At 41.1% G+C, this 26,498-nt stretch overlaps 1 protein-coding gene across 2 annotated transcripts in view; it reads left to right on the forward strand.

Moving 5' to 3' along the window:
• The first annotated feature begins 835 nt into the window (after window positions 1–835).
• The window catches only part of CD226 (CD226 molecule), a 105,862-nt gene continuing 80,199 nt past the window's right edge, over window positions 836–26,498 (forward strand). For both annotated transcript variants that reach the window (XM_002713640.6, XM_089304987.1), the window contains exons 1-3: window positions 836–1,561; window positions 7,289–7,452; window positions 7,742–8,080. In XM_002713640.6, the coding sequence (XP_002713686.4) occupies window positions 7,407–7,452; window positions 7,742–8,080 (385 nt within the window). In that variant the 5' untranslated portion in view covers window positions 836–1,561; window positions 7,289–7,406. The remainder of the gene's footprint in view (window positions 1,562–7,288; window positions 7,453–7,741; window positions 8,081–26,498) is intronic.

Below are 26,498 nucleotides of genomic sequence, written 5' to 3' on the forward strand. Positions count from 1 at the left end.
CTGTGAGAGGAGTAAGACAAGTCAAGTCAAGGGGAATCCAATGTGCAAAGGCCCCACCCTATCAGAACATGGTCCTTAAAACAGAAAATATTTGGCAGGTCTAGAGTGTAGGCTGTGAGTGAACAAAAACATTTTAAGTTACAAGACTGCAAAAAATGGCAAAGATTAATCATGATGGCTTTGTAAATCAACAGGAAGTTTGGATATTCTGTGGAAGACAGTGAGGCAGTAAAAGCAGTAATATGAGTCAGAAAGGTGTTTTGATAAAACTACGCTGGTCCATAGTAAGTGCTTGTAAGCCTTTGTGTATTAAATGGCATTGTTGGGGCCAGTGTTGTGGCTTAGCGGGTAAAGCCGCTGTCTGCAGAGCTGACATCCCAAATGGGCACCGGGTTGAGTCCTGGCTGCTCCACTTCCAATCTAGCTCTCTGCTATGGCCTGGGAAGGCAGTAGAAGATGGCCCAAGTCCTTGGGACCCTGCACCCATGTGATAGACCCGGAGGAAGCTCCTGGCTCCAGCCATTGCGACCAGTTGGGGAGTGAACTATCGGATGGAAGACCTTTCTCTCTCTCTCTGCCTCTCCTCTCTCTGTGTAACTCTGACTTTCAAATAAATAGATAAATATTTTTTAAAAAATAAATGGCATTGTTGTATTTTATTCCATGCTTTCAGACATGTGTGTGTTGACTGCAGTCCTGTACCTGGTGATGATTAAATGTGCAGGGCAGGTCGGAGCTTGTATGTGCCTTCTCATCTGTCACATGGGGTGACTTCCTAGTATTTCTAAGAATTGCACAATCTCAAGCCACAGCTGTGACTGTTCATGGTAGTTTAACCACCCTCTGAAACCTAGTCAATTAAAGGAATAAATAGAACAAACTTTGATGGCCTCTGATACAGCTAAGAAATTAAGATGGTTCTAAGATGCACAAGCTGCTAAGCATGTGAGGATAGTAATCCAGAAACACCAGCTTGGGTGCTTTTTCTGTCAGAGAATGGGAGACAGGCAGTGAGAGTGGGAGGGAGGGAGAGAAGGAGAGAGGGAGAGAATAAGTCTAGAAGGTAAAACAGAAATATGGTTAGATATGGGCAAAGATAAGAAAGCTTCCTGAATTTAAGAGACTACTGAGTATGAGGTGCTTTGATTGGCAGAAAAAAAGGGGAAGAAAACGCCAAGAAACCAACTTCAAGGTTTTGCATGTAGTGAGAGAGAACAGAGGAAGAGAAGTGCATCCTTTCGAATTGTCAAATCTAAGGTGGTAAAGGGGAACAGAACTGTACCTGAGCTTGGGATGAGTGAGTCCCTGAAATGGTAAAGATGTTTCCAGAAGGTGGAAGACTTCTTGGATTCATACAGAATTAGTGCTTCGCGTCAGCTGCTACCTGATGAAGCTCTGGTGAAGAGAGGAGCATGGAAGCTCTCCGCTGTGTACATTAAGGACCAGAAGAGGAGAGAGCTGGCAGAGACAGGGAGTCAGCAAAGTGGCCACAGGAAACAGGAAGGCCTTAACCAAGACACAGGTCCGGCAACAGTAGAGCAAGCAGCAGTCACATCTCAAGGTTAGTACCTCTCTCAGAAAAGGGACTGGACATGGCTGAGCCACACATTTTAAATTAACAGTGTGCAAAACGGTAGGGGTCACCAATAAAACTGTATGACAAGCAGACCTAGCAGGAAAAGGGAGCCACAGGGACCAGCTATAACGAGTTCGATAGTTGGTGCTCTGTGAGAATCTTGTGTGTCCTGCAATGTTAATGATGGGCATGGTTTTTAATGACAGGATGCTATTTAAAACCTATTGTGCTCTCTATTTCTATAATTGTATTTATAATATATGTGGTAATGTAGCCCTTGAGAAGAAGAAAATTGAACTAACTTTCTGGGGATATCAGCCTTAACCTTCCCTATCCCGAGAAAGACTGAGCAAGGATGAACTTAAATGTATACTGTGTGAAGATTCATTTTCCTACACAAGGGCTGTCATACTTTATTCTGAAGAGGGTTCATAGTTAATATGTATGGTTTTGTAAGCCATATTACATCTGTCATGACTATATCCCACTTACCTCTACCATTATGGAAAAAAAACAGCATAAAGAACATGTAAATCACGTAGAAAAATAGATAAACATGGCTGTGTTCCAACTAAGCTAGTCACAGAGATCAGAATCAGACAGCAGTTGTATTCAGCCCTTGGGCCATGCTTTGCAGAACGCTGTCTTAGATGATCCCTGCTGAACCTCAGCTGAAGATGGCTATGAACGCAGGAGGGTTTTTATTGTCGCTCAGGGAGTGGAACTTCTAGGGGCAGGTCTATGACTAGCCAAGGTCCTGAGGATGGCATTGTCCAGAGGAGACCACATGTCCCTCACTGAGAGTCACTGGAGCAGGAGTAACATTTTTGTCAGAGTCTTCCTGGGAAAATGAGCCTTGTAACAGGGCATCCTAGCAACAGGCACACAGTGAAACCCTTGCATCTGGGGAAAAGGGGAGGCAACAAAGGACCTCACGCCTGTAATCTTCCTGTCGTCTGTCCTGAGTTCAGCACAGGCTCTCCGTTTTCTCTGTCTTGCGTCCTCTGCTTCCCAGAACGTCAATATTTGTCCAAGCGTGTGTATCAAGTATTTCAGCCTGGGCTGGGGAAGCTGGGGTAGGCGTAACTGAGTGGATATCAGAATCTTTCCAATGTTCAGAAACAGTAGATGCATCTGGGAAAGCAGAAAATCTTGCAAATTACCAGAAGCAGGGAAACTCAGGAGATACTGAAGTTTCTTCCCTCATGGACAGCCCAAGAGAAGGAAAACAGCATTGTCTGAGGTTGCTTCTCAGTTCAGGTCATCTACCAGTCTGCATTCAGAGGCAAGCTTTTGAACTGGATGCACGCACATGTGGCTAGCTGAGACGTTTTTAATAGTAAAGGATTCCAGTAATATTTTGATTAATGACTTCCTTGAAGACAAAGCTCTTCTATACAGACAGCTCTATTAGTAAGAAACCTCAAGCCAAAATCCCTTCATAAATCATGCAAAAAATGGCTGCCAACACAACAAAAATAGCTCAAGTGCAGTCTCTATTTGTCTTTGGTTAGATGTTGATAAATAGGGCTTATCCTTAGCAAAGTTGTGCCGCTGAACTCCATCTCCAGCCACCAGTCTTTCTGGACCTTTCGTTTGAATCTGTGACCGCCAGCTCCCTCAATTCCAGAATGCAAGTGCACTTCCAGTGCCCCGGGAATGAAGAGGTGACGCCACGTCATGACCATCAGGTCCTCTTTCCCACGTCTCCTCCCACGTCCTTGACTCCTTACTCCTGTGGGGAAGATGTCTGCTTAGGGCCTGGTTTCAGGAGCTCCTGAGTGTGCAGGATGGCACGTTACACCAGATTTCTTTCAGGATCCCAGCAGTATCCTGTCACAGATGGCAGCTCTGCCCCTTGTTCCTCTCTTGCCTTCCCCCCTGCACCAGTAGCACACTTTACCCAGTCTCTGTGGATTTGCCTAGTCTGGGTATTTCATGTAAAATGGAATCCTGAAATGCGTAACCTTTTGTGTCTGTCTGCTTTCATATCACCTAAGCATTCATGTTTTTAGCGTGAGTTAATACTTCACTCCTTTTAATGATTGAATAGTATTCCCCCATGTGGATAAACAGGAATTTAGTTCATTCATCTGTTTGTAAACACCTGCAGTTTCTGGCTGTTATTAATAATGCTACTGTGAACGTTGGTGTACAGTATTCTTGTGAGTACATTTTAAATTGAATATATGCTAAGGAGTGGGATTGCTGGGTCATGTGGTATTCTTGAGTAGTTCTTTGAGGAATCAACGAGTTAGTTTTTGCAGCATTTTATTTTTTTACTATTTTATATTCCAACCAGCAATGTATGAGAGTTTCAGTTCCTCTGTATCCTCCTCTCTAGTTATTTTCCTTATTATTGATTATAACCAACCTGGTGACTTTATTGTGATTTCTGTTATGATTCGTCTTTGCATTTCCTTGAGGACTAGTGATGTTCACCATCTATTCATATGTTTGTTAGCAGTTTGTATACTTTCTTTAGAGAAATACATATCCATTTTTACTTTGTCATTCTTATTTTAGATTGGGTTATTTCTTTTGGTTCTGAAATGTAAAAATTCTTTATATATTCTAGATATGTCACCCTAATCAGATGTATGATTTGCAGTATATTCTCCATTCTGTAGGCTGTTGTTTGACTTTCTTAAGAAGCATTATTTGATGTACAAAAGTTTTTGGTTTTGATTACGATATACTATTTGATGCCATAGCTAATAATTCATTGCTAACTCCAAGGTCATGAAGACTTGCCTTGTTTTCTTCTAAGAATTTTATAGTTTTAACTCAGTCCATTTTGAGTTAAGCATTGTATGTGATGGGAGGTAGGTGTCCAACTTTGTTCTTTTGATTGAGATTACTCAGTTATTTCAGTACTGTTTGTTAGGATGACTTCTTTTCCAAATGAATGGTCTTGGCACCCATTCCATAGAAATGTAGGTTTATTTTTTTATTTTCACCTCTATTACATTGGTCTTTTTGCCAGTTGTTATGCCAATACCACACTGTTTTTATTACTGTGAGTTCATACTAAATTTTGTAATTGAGAACTGTGAATCATCTAAATTTTTTTCAAGATTTATTTGGATATTCAGGCCTTTTAAAATTCTATATGAATTTGAGGATCAGTTTTCCATTTCTGTAAAAAAAGACCACTGAAAATTTCACCTTAGCAATATTAAATTTTCCAGTTCATAAGCATGCGATGTCTTTCAGACATATTTCCTAAGTATGTCTTCTTGAATTTCTTTTAACAATGTTTTGTTACTCACTATAAACTCTTCCACCGTTTGGTTAAATTTTTTCATAGGTAGGTTTTTATTTCGGAAGCTGCGTAAATAGAATTATGTTCAGTGTTGAACTTACAAACATAAGCGAGACACGATGATTTCTGATTGCAAAGTTTCACTTCTTTCATGTGTATCATTCAAGGCACCTTTCAATCCATAGTCATACTGCTTTTGGTTACTTCCCCATTTCCTATACTATGATCCCACTACTTTCTGAAAAGACTATATGGTCACACTTCTATCTCCTTTTCAAAATTTTCCCACTTTTCCTATGAAACCTCTTTCAAATATATTAAAATGCACTGTTCCATCTCTGGGTACCATAAAACTCAAATAATCTGTGTAGAAATCATCAGGTTTTATTATAATACATCACTTTATTTATCTGGCCCACTCTATTATGCATGACTTGTGAGAAGAGATGATACTCCCCCTGCTTGTGTTCCCAAATGACTAAGAAATGGACCTAGCATAACTCAGTAAAATGTAGGGCTATTGTTTCCTTGAATTACTTACAAAACAGGTAACAGATCCCTCTACCGACTATATATACAACAATTAGGGGCTCAAGTCATATCATAGATGTAAAAACTTAAAAACATAGAATGTTGTGGAAACATAAAGTGGCAGTATATTGCTATATGTATGCATTACTTTGTTCTATTAATTCATTGTTAATTTCAGATTTCCTGAGAAAGTTCCCACAGTGCATACTATTGTTGAGTAGTTGACACCTACTGATAAATATTTAGATTGAATCACATATGAAATTCAGAGTTGGCATCAGGCAACTCTGTGGGTCCTACTCTTCCTCTCTTCAATTTGTATTTACCTTTATTTTGACACTTTCATTGGGACCAAGTGCATTTATACAATTCCTCTTTTTTAAAAGATTTATTTATTTATTTGACGGGCAGAGTTACAGAGAGGCAGAGGCAGAGGCAGAGGCAGAGAGAGAGGTCGAGAGAGAGAGAGGTCTTCCAGCCGCTGGTTAACTTCCCAGATGGCCACAACGGCCAGAGCTACACTGATCTGAAACCAGGAGCCTGGAGCTTCTTCCAGGTCTCCCACACAGGTGCAGGGGAACAAGGACTTGGGCCATCTTCTACTGTTTTCCCAGGCCATAGCAGAGAGCTGGATTGGATGTGGAGCAGCTGGGACTAGAACCGGCGCTCAAATGGGATGCTACACTTTTGACAGTGGCTTTATCTGCTACACCACCGCGCTGGCCCCTACAATTCCTCTTTTCATGGAAATAATCTTTTTATACTGCTATGTTAATATGTTCCTAACAAGGGCTTAAGAATTTGAACTGTTATTTTAGAAGAGAAGGAAGAAATCAATCATGTGTTGAGGGTTGGACATTTGGTATAATGGTTAAGATGCTGGTTGGGACAACTGCATCCCATATGAGTGCCTGGGTCTGAGTCCCAGCTCCACTCACATTTCCAGCTCCCTGCTAATTCACACCCTATGAGGTGGCAGTTGTGTCACCTCAGTTAGTTGTGTCCCTGCCACTCCATGGGAGACCCAGTTTGAAGGCTCTTGGATTCAGCCTGGCCCAGCCACATTTGGTGAGTGAACCAGTAGATGGGAGAAGTCTATTTTTCTGTTTGTATGTCTCACTTTATCCAATAAATAGGGACAAATAAAATAACATTAAAAATTTTAAATCATTTGTTGATATTGTACTGTGATTATGTCAGATGTGACTAGTTGGGGAAATTGGATGAAGGGTACCTAGGAACTCTTTATTGTCTTTGAAACCTCCTGTGACTCTGAAATTATTTCTAAATAAATGTTGGAAAAACACCTTCATTTTGATGGTGATTTTTTGCGTGCCCCAGGCTACCATGGAACCTTCAGTGGTCTGTTCATCACCCCAAACAAATGCCTGAGGTCAGCAAAGCGCAGACATGGAAGGAAGGCCATGTGCTGGGTGGAGATTCCACTCCCAGAGCGACAAGGCCCCTATCCTGTGCCCTTGGTATCTGCCCAACCTTACCTTCCCAGTTAGGACTTTCTACCTAAAAGGAAACATTACCCCCTCACCTCCCGTATCCCCCACTTTCCCTATCTCCACTCCCCTGCTTTATTTTTCCTCGTGTACTCATCATCTTTTACTTACCATATATGTTTTTTCACCTTTATTTTAGTTTTTGTCTCCTCTCACTAGAATGCAAGTTGAATGATGGCAAGTTTTTTGTTTGTTTTTAATGTATTATTGTGTCCTCATTGCCTGAGCAGAGTTGGGAAAAGAACATGCTGAATAAATGTCTGTTGCATGAATGAATCGTTGTAGAAAATGAGGCCTTGAAATAAACTGTTTCCCCGAGAGAGAAGTAACTCAAATCTGCCCACTCTTGTACAAGAGCAAACCTGTCTTTGAAGCTAAGACCTTTTTCCTGTGTTCATACTTCAGAAAAAGAAGACACAACTGATAATATCTGAGAGGAAGGAAGTGGTGCGTCTTGCTGGGCCTCTGCATGTAGCATTATACAAATTTTTTTTATAGACCACCTCCCAAATAGTTTCCAGAGATGGATTATCCTGCTTTCCTCTTGGCTACTCTTTTTGTATACAAAGGTAAAGATAATCTTTATGTATTCATTTAAAAAGCTTGCTCCTTTTTCTGGTCTTACAGTGTGCCATGGTCAGAATTTATAATGCACTTTAGTTGACTTAAATAGTTTCCCACTTGTTAAGGAAAACTAAAAGTTACAAATGCCAATTATCGGCAGTGAAAAAATTTTTTTGGGAAAAATTAGAAATCATTAGCTTTTTCCATGAATTTAACATCCTGCTTGGTCAAGATATTTATTCAATGTCTTTGTCACTGAAGATAACTTTATTTATGTGATGACATCTCTTTCAGCTCTATGTGAAGAGATATTTTGGGACACGACTGTTAAATTTGCCAAGAATATGACTCTAGAATGTGTGTATCCATCAACGGACAACTTGACCCAGATCGAGTGGTTCAAGATCAATGGACTCCAGAAAGAGTCCATAGCCATTTTCAACCCTACTTATGGTGTGGTCATAAGAGAGCCCTATGCTGATAGGGTTTCCTTTTTGAATTCAACAATGGCATCCAATGATATGACCCTTTCCTTTCATAATGCCTCTGAAGCTGATATTGGCTCCTATTCCTGCTTTCTTCACACTTTTCCACTTGGATCTTGGGAAAAGATGTTACAAGTGGTGCAGTCAGGTAAGGACCAGTTTTATTTTCCTCTTTACTCGTCTACGGCATTTGATTATAGAAAGCCTGAGTAAAGCTACAAAATGTTTCATCCCATTTTTGTGGCTTTTTCCAATTCCACTTTTAGATTCTATATTATTGTTTTAAAGAAGTAATATTATGAATAAATTTTAATTTTTTAATGTGCTTTCTTTTCGAGCAGAAGCATCTCCCAAATTTGAAGCCCAGATTTTATGTTGTCTTCATGATAATCTGAGTCTAGGTTACACTGATGTAGATTCAGGAACCGAACACCTCCCTTCCGGTGCTTTATCTCAACAGTGTGTTCCATTCCCTTCCACTTGAACATCCAGGTCCTTTCTACAGCATTTAATCCAGAGTTAGTGATTCCTGGGACGCATTCAAACACTGGCTCTACCCTTTGCCTCATCCAAGTTTAGCTAGAGAGGATATTTCTTCAGAAATTGTCAGTTGTCTTGGCGGAAAGAATCTAATGGTCTCTTGGAGTGTTTCTGCTCTGTCTACTGGATTGTGGTTTGATCCTTCCAGGGGTGGCAACATGGAGCGTGTGATATATTGGAAAAACTTGGATTTTATAGCATTACTTTTCATATAAACTTGTGGTGGTTGCTGCATCTCCCTCAACGTCAGATTTCTGGAGAGTAAATTGAGTTAATAATACTATTCTCATTCTTATATGACTTACGGATAATATACTTAACGAATTTGGCCCATGGTAATCAGAGAATACTAGGTATCATCATTGTCGTCGTCGTCGTCATCATCTTCATCATCATCATCATATTCTGTTCTTTTGAGACAACATGGCTAATGATAAAATTTTTAGGGATCAGCCCAAAACAGGGAATATTTTGGAACCAGCTCTGTTTTGTTATCTCTCAAATTATACCCCATGGGTGTGTAGAGTGGAACACTATGTTGTCAGATGTCGTACTTTACTTTTACGGAGTCTGTATTCTCTAACAACAGTTAGTGCTAGGAATATCAAATGCTCCGGAAATAAGAAAGGTTTATCCACGACTAGTTCTCCCATTTCCAGTGGGTATAACTTAATGCAAGGTTGATTTTGTGGGTATGGCTGACACAGAGCATCAACTGGCAAGCTCTCTCTAAACACATATTTATTAAAGTCTGCATTTTGCAACTCAATTTCTTACATGTTGTTATGTGCAATCTTCCATTAAACTGATCTTTGACAGTTTTCAGTGTGAAGTCCACTTATTCTTTTTTGAAGATTAATTTTATTTGTTTGAAAGGCAGAATGACAGAAGGAAAGACAAGAATAGCAAGAGATCTTCCATCTACTGGTTCATTCCCAAAATGGTTTCAAAGGCCAGGGCTGGACCAGCCCAGACAGGAGCCTGGAACTCCATCTGAGTCTCCCATGTACATGGCAGGAGCCCAAGGAATGAGCCATCTTCCACTGCTTTCCCAAATGCATTACAGGAAGCTGGATCAGAAGCAGAGCTGCTGGGCTAAAACTGACACTTACATAGGATACCAGTGTTGAAGGCAGCACCTTAACCCACTGTACCACAATGCAGGTCCCTATGGTCTACTTCTGATCAGTCATGCAAATGAAGGAGAGAATTTGTAAGGGTCTTAAAATACAGTGAACTATTTGACACAAGGCCTGAGCCTTCAAGGCTAGAATGAGATGGGCTTCCCCTCTCTGCCTCGCATGGTAAGCACTTGCAGTTTGGGTTGCAGATCGGATATTGATTTCAATTGAAAATGGGGAGCTTGACCTTTTCCAGAAATTCAGGATGGAGGATGGAACCAAACTGTAGAGAAGGAAGTGATGGTGGCCACACCAAGGAGGACTTTTAAATCTTGTTTCACCATGGGCAATATTCTATTATTTTTTTCATCACCTGGGGTTTTTGCTTTTTCTATTTAGGAAAGAGGACATCCTACTTCACGAGAGCTTTTCAAAACCAGTGGGGTGTTTCAGTCAGTTTCCTGTCAACAGAGGAGAACCCATTCTTCCTCGGGTTTAATTCTTCATGATGCATCTAGTCATATCATTGCTGTTATTTCTGATCACTTATACTTTGAAAGAACAGATTGATGTAATGGACCATGTGGGTGGTCTACCTTACTTTGATATTTGGAGGGCTTCATCATTTTAAAACAAGAACGATAGTGAGTTTAAGCCATGTATTAAGGTACTTAATTGGGGCCAGCGCTCTGGCGCAGCGGGTTAACGCCCTGATCTAAAGTGCCGGCATCCCCTATGGGCGCCGGTTCAAGACCTGGCTGCTCCACTTCCAATCTATCTCTCTGCTGTGGCCTGGGAAAGCAGTAGAGGATGGCTCAAGTCCTTAGGTCCCTGTACCCGCATGAGAGACCCTGAAGAAGCTCCTGGCTCCTGGCTTCAGACTGGCGCAGCTCTGGCCGTTGCGGCCAGTTGGAGAGTGAACCAGCAGATGGAAGACCTCTCTCTCTCTCTGCCTCTCCTCCTCTGTGTAACTCTTTCAAATAAATAAATCTTTTTTTAAAAAAGTACTTAATTTTATGTGCTGTATTAATAACATGCCAATATCTATATTTATTTCATTTTTATATTATGTAAATAGAGAATTGGTGATCTGTTTAACAAAAAAGGACCAGAAATCCAGACATTCTAGTTTCTATAATTGTTTGTAAGAATTTCAAAAGGCTAAATGAATTGAGCCACATCTCCTGTTTTTTTCTGCTGTTTACTGATGGCTTATTATGTGTAAAGAATCTTACATATTCATTTCATAGATTTTCGCATTTAACCCTCTGTATACACTTGGATATAGAGATTCCTTTGATTTTACAGATGAGGGCAATGAAGGGTAGTGAGCCCAGTATTTTTCCATGGCCTCAGCTTCGTATGTTTTACATCAGGGAATGTGGTATCTAGATGTAAAATGACATCCTGGGGAACACGGGAGCCCACTAGGGCCCTCCAAGGGGAAGACACCGACGCTCACACTTGTCATTCCTCCTACCCCTTTAGATTTCAGCCTGAAGCTGAAGAGCAGATTTGACATCTTATTCTGCACAAATGGTGCTATTAATACAAAAATGATTCTAAAATTATGTTAGCTTCACAACAGATGTTTCTTAATTAGCAATGGGTGTAGGGGATTTAATGGTAATAATGGCTCTCCTTATTTTATCTATCAGAGAAAAATATGCTGAGGTGACATAGAGGTAACATTTCAAAATCTGTCCTTTCATGGTGGGATTTGGGCAGGAAGTGGGGTCACGGAAAACGTCACTGTCATCCACGTGTCTCTGGCCCTTCTAGTCAGTTAAAGGAAATGTAGTTACACTTACAACCTACTCAAAGTACTCTGCTACCTAAATTCATTGGGTGACAACTATGTGGAGTAATTGATACTTTAATACTTACTCAGGACCAAGAGAGGTAACGTTTCCCATCAGGTATCTGAAGGCAGTGGGATTCGGAGTCATTAGCTACCTTATCCAAGGTTGCCAGTCTGCTGATTCACATCGCAGCACCAGGGTGAACCCAGTCAATGTCTCGGAAGTGCCAGAAGTGTCCCCATCAAAATGAATCAGAGCGGCTCAGGGTGATGGAAAGTCATGTTTGACCGTGAGGAATTAGGAAGGATTTTTAAAGGTAGAGCAGCTGGGTTAAGGGGAGGAGAGAGAATGAAGACAAAAGGGAATCTCAGAGGGGAAGATGGCAGGGAGGATGCAGCAGGACTGTGAAGTTCATGCAGGGCGGGCGATGGCCCTGTTGACTGGGGCGCTGGGTTTGAGAAGGATGTGGTTCTCCACAGGGTTCTCAGGCCTTTCAGTGCCAGAAGTGGCCTGAGAGTCTGCGTCAAGGGGGAACGAAAGAGCGTGAGGGTGGGACCTTCTTCCTGCCCACACCAGCAAAGGGGTTCAGTGAATGATACGTGGGAGTCTCATATATGGTCTTCCTACAGCAGAATGTGTATTTAAAGAAGGAAATTTCAGCCCATTGGAGCAGTCAAATTGTTAGTGATACACTTGGAAAGTTGGGCAGCCCAGATCTTCATATGCTTCATGGAGTTTGAACTTCATTCTGTAATGTAGACCTTAGGGTTCCTCTGTGAGATACACAATAAACCAGTTTTTTTTTTTTTTCACTACCTGAAAGACTAAACTAGTTGCAGCCTTATAGGAGGGAAACAGTTCAAGAATGGGGTCGACAAGAGGAATTCTGTATATTGGAACACTTATGAACTGTTGGTAGGAGTATAAATTGATATATCAGTTGTATTAATCAGGGTCCTCCAGTGAAAGAGAACCAATAGGATATAGACGTATGCACAGAGACTTTTATTATAACAAATTGGCTTATGTAGTTTTAGAGACTGGCAAGTACAAATTGCTGTGTGGGTTGGCAGGCTGGAGGCCCCAGTGGTGCAGATTAAGTCCAAAGACATCTACTGGAGAATTCTCTCTTCCTTAGGGGAGGCCAGACATTTTGTTCTATTGGGACTTCAGGTAACGGAAAGAGACCCACCACATAATGAAAGGCAATCTTCTTGCTCAAAATTCACTGGTAGGGGCCAGCATTGTGACATAGCATATAAAGCCACTACCTGTGATGCCAGTATCCCATACTGGCACCAGTTCATATCCCGGCCACTCCACTTCTGATCTGATTCCCTGCTAGTGGCCTGAGAAAATCAGTGGAATATGGCCCAAGTGTTTGGGCCCCTGCCACCGACATGGAAAATGTGGATGAAGCTCCTGACTTCTGATATTGGCCTGACCCAGCCCTGGCCATTGCAGCCATATGGGGAGTGAACCAGTGGATGGAAGATCTCTCTCTCTCTCTCTCTCTCTCTCTCTCTCTCTCTCTCTCACTCTTACTTTCAAATAAATAAACATGTTTAAAAATTTCACTGATATATATATATATTATGATTATATATATATAAATCTCATCCAATATCACCCACTAAGTAGGCCAATAAAGTTAGCTATCACATCTGTAGTAGCACAATTTTTGTAACACACCAAATACTCATCATTAGTAGAATGTGCAAATACATTGGGATGATTCATACAGTGGAATGCTCTGAATCACTGAGGGCGCTTAAGTGATCACTATGCTTATCTACAGGGATAATTCCCTGGAACATCATGTTGCAAGTTGCAGGAAAATGCACAGGGTATAATTCCTTTAGAAACATGCAAACCTAAGTGTGTTATTTATAGCATAGTGGCAAACCATAGAGAAAGCAGAGTTCTGCAGCTTGGGCAGAAGGGAAGATCAGGAGAGGCCATAAGGGTATTCAAAGTATGGTGTTTCTCCATATATAGAAATTTTATTTTCAATTTGTCTTAAAATACTTTAAAAAGTTTCCTCTTAAATCTACTAGATTTCTAATAAAAATGGTGAATGAAGATACAATTGTGATTTTTGAGAAGCTCAAAGATAGTCTCATTTGGCTTGGTACTCAAAGAGAGCGAAGCTTCAAGAATGATTTCAAATGTCTGTAATCTGATATCTGCAGAAAGATGATTTTGTATCACTAGATGGGAAATTAGGAGACCACCTTGGTTTGGAAGAGAGGGAGTAGATCTGGCTTCATTTGCATTCTGTTTTCAGGTAGCCTTTGGTTAGCTGACAGCTGAAATTAGGGGATGATAAACCAGAAGAAGGGTTAGGATTGGAAATACCAGTTTTGTAGTCATATGAATTATCACCCAGTATGTCTGAAAAAAATGATTAACTAGTAAAGTGCTAATGGAAAAGCCGTATCTTGGATGATGGTCACATCTAGGTGTATAAGGATATTCATGATAAAGAACACAGGGGATATGGGGATATGGGGAGAGGCAGGATGGGGAAGAAGGGAGATGCAGAATGGATGAATTATTGTTGGGGCATAAATGCATGTAGCACACACATACAGTTGAGGACTATGAATTCTTGCTCCACACAATTAGGTGCTTGTGTTGGGTCTTTCTCATATTTGTCTGACTTTGTGATCTTCTATATTCTTGTCCACTTATATCAACTTGGGCATGGAGGTGTTTCTCATCGTCTCCCTGGAAGCATTTATCTTCTGGAGTTGGATGAGGCTCTATGTGTCGTCCATGCTCATTCTTAGAAGGTCTTTCACCTCTGCTTCCTTTAGGGCCATGTGTTTTCACCCAGTTTCTAGCAGTTGACACAGCAGCTCATGCTTTCACATGTATGTTGCTGGTTTCTGGCACTGGAAGATCCCAGCATAGAGGCAGTTCTGAGGATCCCAGAACAGAAGAAATTCAATAGACCGTGCCGACCTCTGTATCTTGGTGGGAGCAGCAGGATCAACATATTTGTTTTCTGATGCAGGGGTAATGTCAGGATTGAATTTGATTTAAAGCTGGGAAGAGAGCAGTGTCTCAGTTCCAGCTTTCATACACTGGTATGCTGATTTGTGGGAAGTGAATTCATCCATTAATTCATCCATTAAGTCTTCACTGAGAACCTGTAACTTCTGAAGCCCAGTGGTTTGGAAGACAGAAATACATGGATCTAACTCTCCACAGTATGTAGAGTATTAGGGGAGATGAAAGTTGTGTATCATAAAGTATAATTTAAGGCCAAAAATTTTAAGGGCTGTTGCAATTCAGAGGATAGAATTTACTTTTAACTAGGAAATTCAGGATAGATCCAATCCATAACAAGTGGAATTTGAACTTTACCCGGAATGAGGTAAGTCAGAGTATATGGACATTGAGATGTGGTGGAATAACATTCCAGGAAAATTGCTTTAGAAAGTTATCTAGAAAATAGCTTTTGTTCTAATTTAACCTATTTTGGAAAGATAATTTTCATTTTCTGGAAAAGCATTATAGCAATGACAAAACCTCTAAACTTGAACAAATAGAATTGATCAACAAATTAATATAATTTACTTTGCTTTATAATCCATGGCTTGGTTTGTTCCAATTTGTTGAATGTGATAAAGCAGAACATGAAGTAACCATGTTACTTAGGAGACCTGATGTACAAGTTGAATTGAAATGGAATTAAAAATATAATGCACCTCTGGCCTCAGAATCAGCCCGTAAGGCATTAGGATCTGGCTAAAAAGCCCATGAGAGTATTTCAGGCATGGAAAGCCAGGACACTGTGGCAAAAAAAAAAAAAAAAAAAAAAAAAAAAAAAAAAAAAAAAAAAAAAAAAATTCGAAATAAAAGATCTCTGTGAGTGAGATCCCGGTGGAAAGAACAGGCCATCAAAGAAGGAGGTACCTTCCTCTGAAGGGAGGAGAGAACTTCCACTTTGACTACGACCTTGTCTAAATAAGATCAGAGTTGGCAAACTCAAGAGGCTTCCATAGCCTTGGCAGCTCATGGCAAGAGCCTCGGGTGATTAGTGACGCCATAAATAAGAATGTCAGTTGTTAAATCAACAGCAGGAATCACTGTGCACTTACTCCCCATGTAGGATCTCTGTCCTTCATGTGTTGTACTATGTAAATTAATGGTATAACTAGTACTCAAATAGTACTTCACACTTTGTGTTTCTGTGTGAGTACAAACTATTGAAATCTTTACTTAGTATACATAGTATATACTAAGTATATATAGTATCTTCTGTATATAAAGATAATTGAAAATGAATCTTGTTGTGAATGGGATGGGAGAGGGAGTAGGAGATGGGATGGTTGCTGGTGGGAGGGAGGTTATGGGGGGGCAAAAGCTGCTATAATCCAAAAGTACTTTGGAAATTTATATTTATTAAATAAAAGTTAAAAAAAATAAATAAAAAAAGAATTACAGGAAAAAATATAATGCACATTCCCATGGACTTTTTGAAGATCCCCTCATGTTATGTAATCATAGTTTATGACTTATCTTTAGCTTTTGCGTACTTTTGTTTTGCCTATCCCAAAGTCAGAAGGAAAGATGAACAAACATGAAAATGGCACTACTTTGTATATTAGTGATGGGTGCAAAGTGATGGAGGTCAGGACTTGGTCTTAAAGGCTTTTACCTGTGAAAAGAAATTCCACAAAGGGACAAAAGGGCCACAGAGAAACGATCAATCTTGCCTCTTTTTCCAAGGGTCACCAGCTTGTTTCGTCATCAAGTTGTGCCCATCAAATGCATCCCTATTGCTTTTAATTGAAGTGGGATAAGAAATAAGGAAAAACTGCTTCAAATATATTGTTAAAGAATTAAACCATTGACTCTCTTGAGGCCCATAGTAGCAATCTCAGAAATGCCATAAAAGCTTTCCCCTTAATCCGCGAGGGAATGGGAGGAAGGGTTGGAGTGTGGGCTGGGGGGAGGTTGAGGGGAAAGTGCCGCTATGTTACTAGATCTGTGTATATGAAATATACGAAACTTGTATAAGTGAAATCAAATTTTAAAAACTTTATGTGACCCTGTGTGTTACATTTTTAGCAGTTTTTCATCCTAAGAAAGAGCAAATATATTAAATAGTCTCTATAACAAAGAGTCAAGTGGTCAAGAGATTAGACAGAAACATTTTAGAGACTTATAGATCTCACTCCTTAATGAAATATAGTAATACAGAGAGAAGGTAGGTGATAAATAGCATGTGAAGCTGCTGGGAAGCAAGCTTGTGGTCATTGCACTCTCGAGGGTGAGGTACTGGGGATCTAGAAGGAGGATAGTTACCGAAACCTGCCAAAGTTGTTTTAATTGGCTTAATTTTGGGGGACCGAGCCCAGGGAGGAGCACACTTAAGTGCGCCAGTCACCTTGAAATTCAACTTTCAGGTTTTGGGGTAAAGCTCTGTCATCAAAGAGAGGAATGTAAAAAAAAAACCTCTAAAACAAGATATTGCTCTATGAATACATGTAATTGAATTCAGCACTCAAATGCAGGATAAAGTTGAATTAACGTACAGGCAAGGTACATGCTTTGTTTTTTCATTTTGTTTTGCTATGTTTTGTTTTGTTTTGTTTTGTTTTTTGTTTTTTGACAGGCAGAGTGGACAGTGAGAGAGAGAGACAGAGAGAAAGGTCTTCCTTTGCCGTTGGTTCACCCTCCAATGGCCGCCGCGGCCGGCATGCTGCGGCCAGCGCACCGCGCTGATCCGATGGCAGGAGCCAGGAGCCAGGTGCTTTTCCTGGTCTCCCATGGGGTGCAGGGCCCAAGCACCTGGGCCATCCTCCACTGCACTCCCTGGCCACAGCAGAGAGCTGGCCTGAAAGAGGGGCAACCGGGACAGAATCCGGCGCCCCGACCAGGACTAGAACCCGGTGTGCCGGTGTCGCTAGGCGGAGGATTAGCCTAGTGAGCCGTGGCGCCGGCCTTGCTATGTTTTTAATATCTTTTTTTAAAAAAATATTTTATTTATTTATTTGAGGGGTAGAATTACAGACACAGAGAGGGAAACAGTGAGAAAGGTCTTCACTCCCCAAATGGCTGCAACAGCTAGAGCTAGGTGGATCTGAAGCCAGGAGCCAGGAGGTTATTCTACATCTCCCACGTGGGTGCAGGGGCCCAAGCACCTGGCCATCTTCCACTGCATTCCCAGGACATCGCAGAGAGCTGGATCGGAAGAGGAGCAACCGGGACATGAATCGGCACCACAGGCAGATGCTTAGCCCACTATACCACAGCACCGACCCCCATGATTTATTTTTTGAGTAATGCCTTCTGTTTTTTCGTCCTGATACCTAGTCACCTCTCCATTTATGCTACTTGTATGCGTGGTTGGACAACCTGGTCTTTATATCTGTTAGCTGTAGCCAAATCCAGGAGGAAACTTTTACCTGACACTTGTTAAAAGTGTGATGTGCCAGCCCCAGCGCGCTGGTGGCAGTGGTCACTGGAGGGTGAACCAACGGAAAAGGAAGACCTTTCTGTCTCTCTCTCTCACTATCCACTCTGCCTGTCAAAAAAAAAAAAAAATGGACTCAAGCAACCCAGAGCAGGAAATCTTCATGTGTAGCTATTTTGTTTACTAACACAAACTTCTGTTAGCAGATATTTTTATTTCTAAGATGACTGTAGAGTAAGGGAAACTTGACTGAATTGCTAGAGAATGAGCAACAGCTAAAATTTTGAAACAGTTTTTAAGAACCCTGAATGTTTTTTAGCATAACTGGAGACCCCTCAGTTCTTGGTTTTTTCCTCCTTTAACTCTGTGATCACAACAGCTCACACCTCTCCCATTGCTGTTTACCACAACTGCCTCCCCACTGCGCTGCCAGCCACCGTATCTGGAACACATTTCCTCTTCTGGTGGGTGTGGGAGGTGTGTGGGTGCTTGTGTAGGGTGGGGATTGTGGCTGCACCCGTGAGTAAGAGCTGGCATCCTACAGTCTTCAGTGGCCAGCAGAGTAACCATGGAACGTGTTCAGCCCACACCTCAGACTCCTCCCTGGGACCACCCAGGCTTCTGTGTTCTTTAAAATCCTCTCATCGCAGGTTGAGCACTACAGATGCCAAGCTTGCTTTCCACCTCTTGTTCTTGGAAACCTCCCAGCAGGACTAGTAGGCAGGTGTCAGAGAAGCTTCCAAGGAGTTGACCCCTTGACAGATCTCATTGTTGACCAAAAGTCAAATTACATGTTGCATTTTATAAAATAATAATGCTGGGTTTTGGAGGTTCAAACAAACAAAATAAGAAAATAAGTGTGTTGGATGTTTGGGGCTCCTTTGTTTGCTTTCTCTTTGAGCTAATGCTGTCCTGTGACAATTTCTTTGGCTGTGATAAAAAAGATTTGGTTTCTAAGCTGTGCTTTTCATTGCTGGATTTTGCTTCTGTTTGCAGTGTTGTGGTGGTGGTGGTGGTTTATAGGGACTGGAGGTTGCAGAAGGGATAGCTTTTCCTTTCCTTTGAGAAAATGGTAGGAGATTATTTCTGAAGGCATTGAAGATTTTGAAACTGTTAAGAATTTTAAGACCATCAAGTCAATCCTTCAGGGATCAATGCAAAATTACTCCCTGAGGCAACATCTCTTCTACTTACTCTGGAATAGTTTTAATTAAATAACTCAGTTGATGGGGCCTCTGGCACTTCCCTGGAGAGATTGTTCACAATCCAATAAATCTCATTGTGAGAAAATTTTCCCTGACTTCAGCTATTTAACCAACCTACTTTTTAAAAAAAAGTCTTTTTCATAATCTTCCCAGGAAGAGAGACCTATGTTTCATAGAGGATTGATATAAGAACGTTTCTAAAAATTAAGGGAGAAAATCAATATGCACACGTGCTAGCAAATATGTAAGTAGCTATGTGCATTACGCCTGCTAAATCAAGTGAAGTGCTTATGGCCAACAGGAGTGACGTCTGGGTGTGAACTCTGAGCATTTCAATGCTCTGTTCAATTAGCCGAATACTGGAGAAATTTAACATTCTCAGTTTAGCAGACTGGCCCTTAAGCACGTGTTTGTCCCATTTCTTGGTAGGTTACATAAAATTCTCTATGTCAGCAACGCCTGACATTTCCAGAATAGTTTAGTGAATGTGTGTGTGTGTGTGTGTGTTGTATCCTCTGTGTGTATAGAGTTACTACCTTCACAGCATATAAAGTCCTGAGATTAAAGGAAATTCTAGATCATATACCTGATTTCACTAATGTGTACGGTGCATTTATTTTTATTTACACACTGGAGGATACAATTTGGCATTTACTATTTTTCATCTGAGAAACAGGCAGGGAATTCAATTGTCTTTGAGATAGGCAATGTTAGTACAGTCTACAAATGACACCCCTGACATCAGATTTCTCAAATTTCTATTACCTTTTAAGTAACGTAGTCGTCTACTGAAATAAAATAAAAAGCATTCATTCAACATAGGGCTTATAGCTTTTTTTCTTCTATTTTTCTTAAATCCTAGAAATGGTTCCTAAAAAAGGAACAAAAAATGAACAAAGATGGAAACATTGCCAACTACTGGCCCTGTGTTTCTTTGAGCTGACACTCCGTTTGAATTTTTATTTTTAGCATAGTCTATTATGTTTTCAGTTAAAAAGGCAGAATTGAATCAAAGGAAAATTATAAAACATTGCTGCTTAAATGATACTTTCAGGTTTGTAAGTCTGTTTTTTTGGATGAATGCTCATAATAGTAATTTAAAAATCAATGTACACTCTTTTCTAAATTCTTTGAATGGACATTTATTGCTTGCTGTGAGGAAAAGAATAAATGAATGAGAAAGTCTTTGTTTTTGAGAAATTTATAATGTAAGTGAGGAGGTATGGACTTGTACACCATGTTAACATGTGGGCGAAGTAACCATAATGTAGGGTGGAACTTGGTCAGTGGAATAAAACAAGGTTTTAGGAGTTGAGAGATGAAAGGGATTACTTCCGGTTTGGGGGACCCATGCCCTGAAGTGTCAGTATGGTTTGGGTGGGTGAAGATGAGTAATTGTGGAAAGAGGAACTTCAAGAAGACACAGAAAGCATCACACGGAAGGGAAACACTCTTAGCATTTGAGACATACAGAAAATGTGCTTGGACAGAACCTTAGGGAAAGAGCAGAGGATAGAAGTTATAGATTTATTTGGTGGTTTGTCAAGTGGAAGTCAGGTGTCAGCCAGGATTTGGAACCATTACCCTAGCAATATCATGTAGGATGATTTAGAGGCAGGAAGCAGAAATAACGGGAGGTGAGGAAGCAGGGGAGGCAAAGGGGAGAGTGCACTCCTGACCAAAGCAGGGCAGTGCCTCCAGGGTGGCCTCCACAATGCAGTCTTCACGGCATCTCTGTTCCCCTTCCTCAGTCCTCTGCAAGTTCCTCCTTCCCATCTCTTTCTCCTCTTTACTTCCACGAGTATTTATTGAGTGTTCATCACACGCTCGGGACTCTGAATTTAGAAGGACACAGGATAAATATCCCCACCCTGATCTCATGCCCAAGTGTCAGTGACAGTGCAATTTGAAGCTTGCTATAATTTGGTTGCACAGGACAGGTACTGATGCTGTTGAGGATGGTTATGGCAGTGTGTGTGTGTGTGTGTGTGTGTGTGTGTGTGTGTGTAGTGAGAACTCTGTGGAATATTATTTAAGGGACAGGTGAACTGAAATAAATGTGCCCTCACCAACATCCCCACAAAACTAAGAGAAAAAAAGAAAATTCTTGAGTATCGTTATAAATAAAAGTCAGTCTTCCTGTGGATTTATAGGCTAACTTCCATAGCATACAACTCCATGAAGCCTCAAGTTCAAAGTAATCCATAACCTAGGTACTCAACTCCTGTATGAAAAGACCACTTCATTCCAACCTCCAGTGGAAGCCCAGAGAGGCTTCGTAAAGAATCATAGAATCGCAAAATGCTAATTTCACTCCTATACATTACCTTTTAGGAACTCTATTAATTACCACAGATCAGGGAAAACATGTGGTGGTATTTGTCTTGTGCCGACTGGCTTATTTTACTAAGTACAGTGTTTTCCACTTGCATCCATTTTGTTGAAAATGACAGAATTTCATTATTTTTTTTACCACTGTGTAATATTCCATAATGTATATATACAAACCATAATTTCTTTATCCAGTCATTAGCTGATGGACATCTAGGTTGATTCCATGTCTTAGCTCAGTTGTGAATTGAGCTGCAATAAACATGGGGTACAGATCACTCTTTCATATGCTGATTTCACTTACTTTGGGTAAATTCCCAGGAGGGGGATGGCTGGGTCATATAGTAGATCTATTTTCAGCTTTCTGAGGTATCTCCATACTGTCTTCCACAGTGGCTGAATAAGTTTACATTCCCACCAATAGTGGATTAAAGTACCTATTCCCCCACATCCTCATCAACATTTATTGTTTGTTGATTTCTGTATGAGAGCCATTCTAACTAGGATGAAGTAAAACTTCATTGTGGTTTTGAGTTGCATTTCAGTGATGGCTAGTGATCCTGAAAATTTTTTCATGTGTCTATTGGCCATTTGAATTTCCTTTTTTGAAGAATGCCTGTTCAAGTTCTTTTCCCATTTCTTAACTGGATTTTTGTTTTGTTTTGTTTTTGTTGAATTTCTTGAGCTCTTTATAGATTCTGGATATTAACATTTTATCTGTTGCAAAGTTTGCAGATATTTTCTCCCATTATGTCAGTTGCCTTTTCACTTTTCTGAGGGTTTCTTTTGCAGCGCAAAAGCTTCTAAGCATGATGTAATTCCATTTGTCTATTTTGGCTGGACTGTGCTTCTGGGTTCTTTTCCAAAAAGTCTTTGCCCATGTCAATGCCTTGCAGAGTTTCCCCAATGTTCGCTAGTAATTTGATGATATTGGGTCATAGATTTAGGTATTTGGTCAATTTTGAGGGGATTTTTGTGTAAAGTGTAAGGCAGGGGTCTTATTTCTCCACACATAGAGATCTAATTTTCCCAGAACCATTTGTTGAAGAGACTGTCCTTCCTCAAGGGATTGATTGTGGTTCCTTTGTCAAAGATAAGTTGGTTGTATATGCATGGATTGATCAAAGATAAGTAGGTTGTATATTCATGGATTCATTTTTTGAGTCACTATTTCTGTTCCATCAGTCCACACATCTATTTTTATTGGCAGTACCAGTCTATTTTGATTATAACTGCCCCATAGTATGTCTTGAAATCTGGTATTGTGTTGCTTCTGATTTTGTTTTTGTTGTACAAATGTGCTTTAGCTATTCAGGGTATCTTATGTTTCCATATGAATTTTAGCATCACTTTTTCTAGATCTGAGAAGAATGTCATTGGTGTTTTGATTTGGATTGCACTGGAATTGTGTATCGTTTTGTGTAGTATGGACATTTTGATGATATTAATTCTTCCAATCAATGAACATGGAAGGTTTTTCCATTTTTTATTTCATCTTCTATTTCTTCCTTTAATGTTTTATAGTTCTCATTGTGGAGATCTTTGATTTCCTTGGTTAAATTTATTCCAAGGTATTTAATTTTTTGTAGTTACTGTGAATGGGATTGATCTCAGAAGTTCTTTCTCAGCCATGGCATTATCTGTGTTTATAAAGGCTATTGATTTTTATGTGTTAACTTTATATCCTGTCATTTTACCAAATTCTTTTATGAGTTCCAAAAGTCTTTTAGTGCAGTGTGTTGGTTCTTCTATATATAAAATCATGTCATCTACTAATAGTGATAGTTTGACTGGCTTCTTTCTAATTTGTATCCCTTTGATTCCTTTTTCTTGCCTAAAGGCTCTGGCTAAAACTTCCAGGGCTATATTGAATAGCAATGGTGAGAGTGGACATCCTTGCCTCATTCCAGATCTTAGTGGGAATGCTTTCAATCAATAAGATGCTGGCCATGGGTTTGTCATAAATTACCTTGATTGTGTTGAGGAATGTTCTTTCTATAACCAGTTCGTCTAGAGTTTTCATCATGAAAGGGTGTTGTATTTTATCAAATACTTTCTGTGAATCTATTGAGATAATCATATGGTTTTTGTTCTTCAGTTTGTTAATTGTGGGGAGCAGGGCCTGTCTCCCATAACATGGCAGGGCCCGTCACCCGGGAGACAAATAAGTACTAAGACTGTGAACAAATAAATACTGAGGACAAATACTGAGATTACTGAGACTAGACTAAACTACTGGAACTGCTAAGACTAACTCTATGCATCTGATCTCCCATCATATGGTGCTGAGAGAGAGTAAACAACTTCCACACAGCTGCCTCACCAATTCGACTAACAAGCTGCAGGAGCCGATTCATCCTCTGATTGGAAGAGAACAGCACAGGGTCCGGTATTGTTCCTCCACGAGTGGGGGAGCGACAAATGGTTCCGTGACTCAGATATGAAACCTAGGAGGGAAGAAGCGGGAAAATACTGGAGAGAGACTAAGGAGAGTGTAGGGAAAAGCCGGATGGAAAGTGCTGGGGAGAAGCTAGGAGAAATCTAAGATTGAAAGCGAAAGTGAAAGCTAGAAAAAACTTAGACTTGGATATGGACTGCAGGGAGGAGCTAGGAGAAATGAGAGAGAAATACTGTTGGAAGAAAGCTTAGAGAGAGGTAAAGAGAAATAGAATAGAGAGAAAAATACTGCTGGAAGAAAGCTAGGAAAAGTACTGGGGAGAGAAAAATATAAGCTAGGGGAAAGTGAAGCTGCGGGGGTAGGCCGAAGCAGAGACATAAGCTAGGTTGGGATTCATCAGATTAGCCTGGGGAGCAAAGACGGAAAGCCAGGCCGAAGCGGAGACGTAAGCTAGGCCGTGATTTGGAGAAGCCGCGGAGCATGGAGGCCGCGGGGTGAGTGCGAAGGGCGCGGAGACTGCGGAACGTGCATGAGAAGCGGCGGGGCGCGAGAAGTGGAAGGGTACGGAAGCCGCGTGGTGCCGGGAAGCCGCCGCGGGGCGGGGCGCCGGGGACCCGTGGGAATAAGAGAAATAAGAATGCCTGGAGATAGAAGTAAAATAAGAGAGAAATAGGAATGCCCGGAGATAGAGAGAAATAAAGTAGAGAAAAATAAAAAAGGCCTCCCCACAACATGGCTATGAGAGGACCTGGATTCCGTCTGTCTAGTAAGGCGATAAGCACCTGCGGGCAGCTCTAGCAGAGCAGAGCAGAGTATGTGCTGCAGGGCACCGAACACAGGCACGCATCAGCGCCTAAAAGCCTCCCCACAACATGGCAATGAGAGGACCCGGATTCGGTTTGCCTGATTGGTAGGGCGATAAGCACCTGTGGGCAACTCTAGTAGAGCAGAGTATGCGCCGCGGGGCACCGAAGACAGGCGTGCATCAACGCCTTAAAGAATAAAAAGAAAGGGGGATCTGTGGGGAGCAGGGCCCATCTCCCGTAACATGGCAGGGCCCATCGCCTGGGAGACAAATAAGTACTAAGACTGTGGACAAATAAATATTGAGGACAAATACTGAGATTACCGAGACTAGACTAAACTACTGGAACTGCTAAGACTAACTCTATGCATCTGATTTCCCACCATATGGTGCTGAGAGGGAGTAAACAACTTCCACACAGCTGCCTCACCAATTTGACTAACAAGCTGCAGGAGCTGATCCTGCTCCTGATTGGAGGAGAGCAGCATGCTCAGCACGTGGGGAGAGAACGCCAGCAGAGTTGGGATTGGTGGAAGAGGACTATAAAGGAGGAGAGAGACAACATGCAGGGGGAATACCTGAGGAACCCCTGAGAGAGCTGGCTGGCAGCTAATCCGGGGAGGACCGGGGAAAGAGACAACAGCAAATCCGTTGCCGCTCCTCCGCGAGCCTGCGGAGCGAGTGACAGTTAATGTGATGTATCACATTGATTGATTTGTGATTGTTGAACCATCCCTGCATACCAGGGATAAATCCCACTTGGTGCATAAGAATGGTCTTTCTGATGTGTTTGATTCCATTAGGTACTATTTTGTTGAGGATTTTTTCATCCATGTTCATCAGGGATATTTGTCTATAGTTCTCTTTGTTATATCTTCTTCTGGTTTAGGAATTAAGGTGATGTTAGTTTCATAGAAGGAATTTGGGAGGATTCCCTCCCTTCAATTGTTTTGAATAGCTTGAGAAGAATTGGAATTAGTTCTTCTTTAAATGCCTGGTAGAATTCAGCAGTGAAGCCATCCAGTTATTGGGCTTTTCTTTGTTGGGAGGGTCTTTATTACTGATTCAATCTCTTGTCTTTGTTATGGGTCTGTGTAGGTTTTCTATGTCTTTATGACTCAGTTTTGGTAGATTGTATGTGTCCAGGAATCCATCCATTTCTTCTGTTTTCCAATTAGTTGGCATATAACCCTTAGTAGTAATTCCTGATGATTCTTTTTTTTGTGTGTGGTATGTATAATCTTCGATTATACTGATTTGGTTCTTATCATTTTTGGGGGGATGGTAGTTGGGCCAATGGTGTATCAAATTTTGATTATTTTTTTCAAAAAAGCAGTTCTTCATTTCACTGATTTTTTTTTGGACAGGCAGAGTTAGTGTGAGAGACAGAGAGAAAGGTCTTCCTTCCGTTGGTTCACCCCCAAAATGGCTGCTACGGCCGGCGCGCTGCACCGATCCGAAGCCAGGAGCCGGGTGCTTCCTCTTGGTCTCCCATGCGGGTGCAGGGTCCAAGCACTTGGGCCATCCTCCACTGCCTTTCTGGGCCACAGCAGAGAGCTGGACTGGAAGAGGAGCAACCAGGACAGAACTGGCACCCCGACCAGGACTAGAACCCAGGGTGCCAGCGCCACAGGCGTATGATTAGCCTAGTGAGCCGCAACACCAGCCATTTCACTGATCTTTTGTATTTTTCTTATTTCAATTTTTTTTATTTCTGATCTAATTTTAATTATTTCTTTCCTCCTATTAATTTTTGGGTTGATTTGTTGCTCTTTGTCTAGGTCATTGAGATGCACTGATGGCTCATTTATTTGGTACCTTTCCACTTTTTTTTTCCTTCAAATCATTTTTATTCTCTAAAGGGACAGGACACCAAAGATTTTTTACAGATGGCCAATAGCCTACAGTGGGGACCAAATGCCCATCCCTATCAT

The sequence above is a fragment of the Oryctolagus cuniculus genome, chromosome 10 (genome assembly GCF_051225735.1).
Source record: "Oryctolagus cuniculus isolate XC-2025 breed Fujian yellow rabbit chromosome 10, ASM5122573v1, whole genome shotgun sequence".
NCBI lineage: Eukaryota > Metazoa > Chordata > Mammalia > Lagomorpha > Leporidae > Oryctolagus > Oryctolagus cuniculus.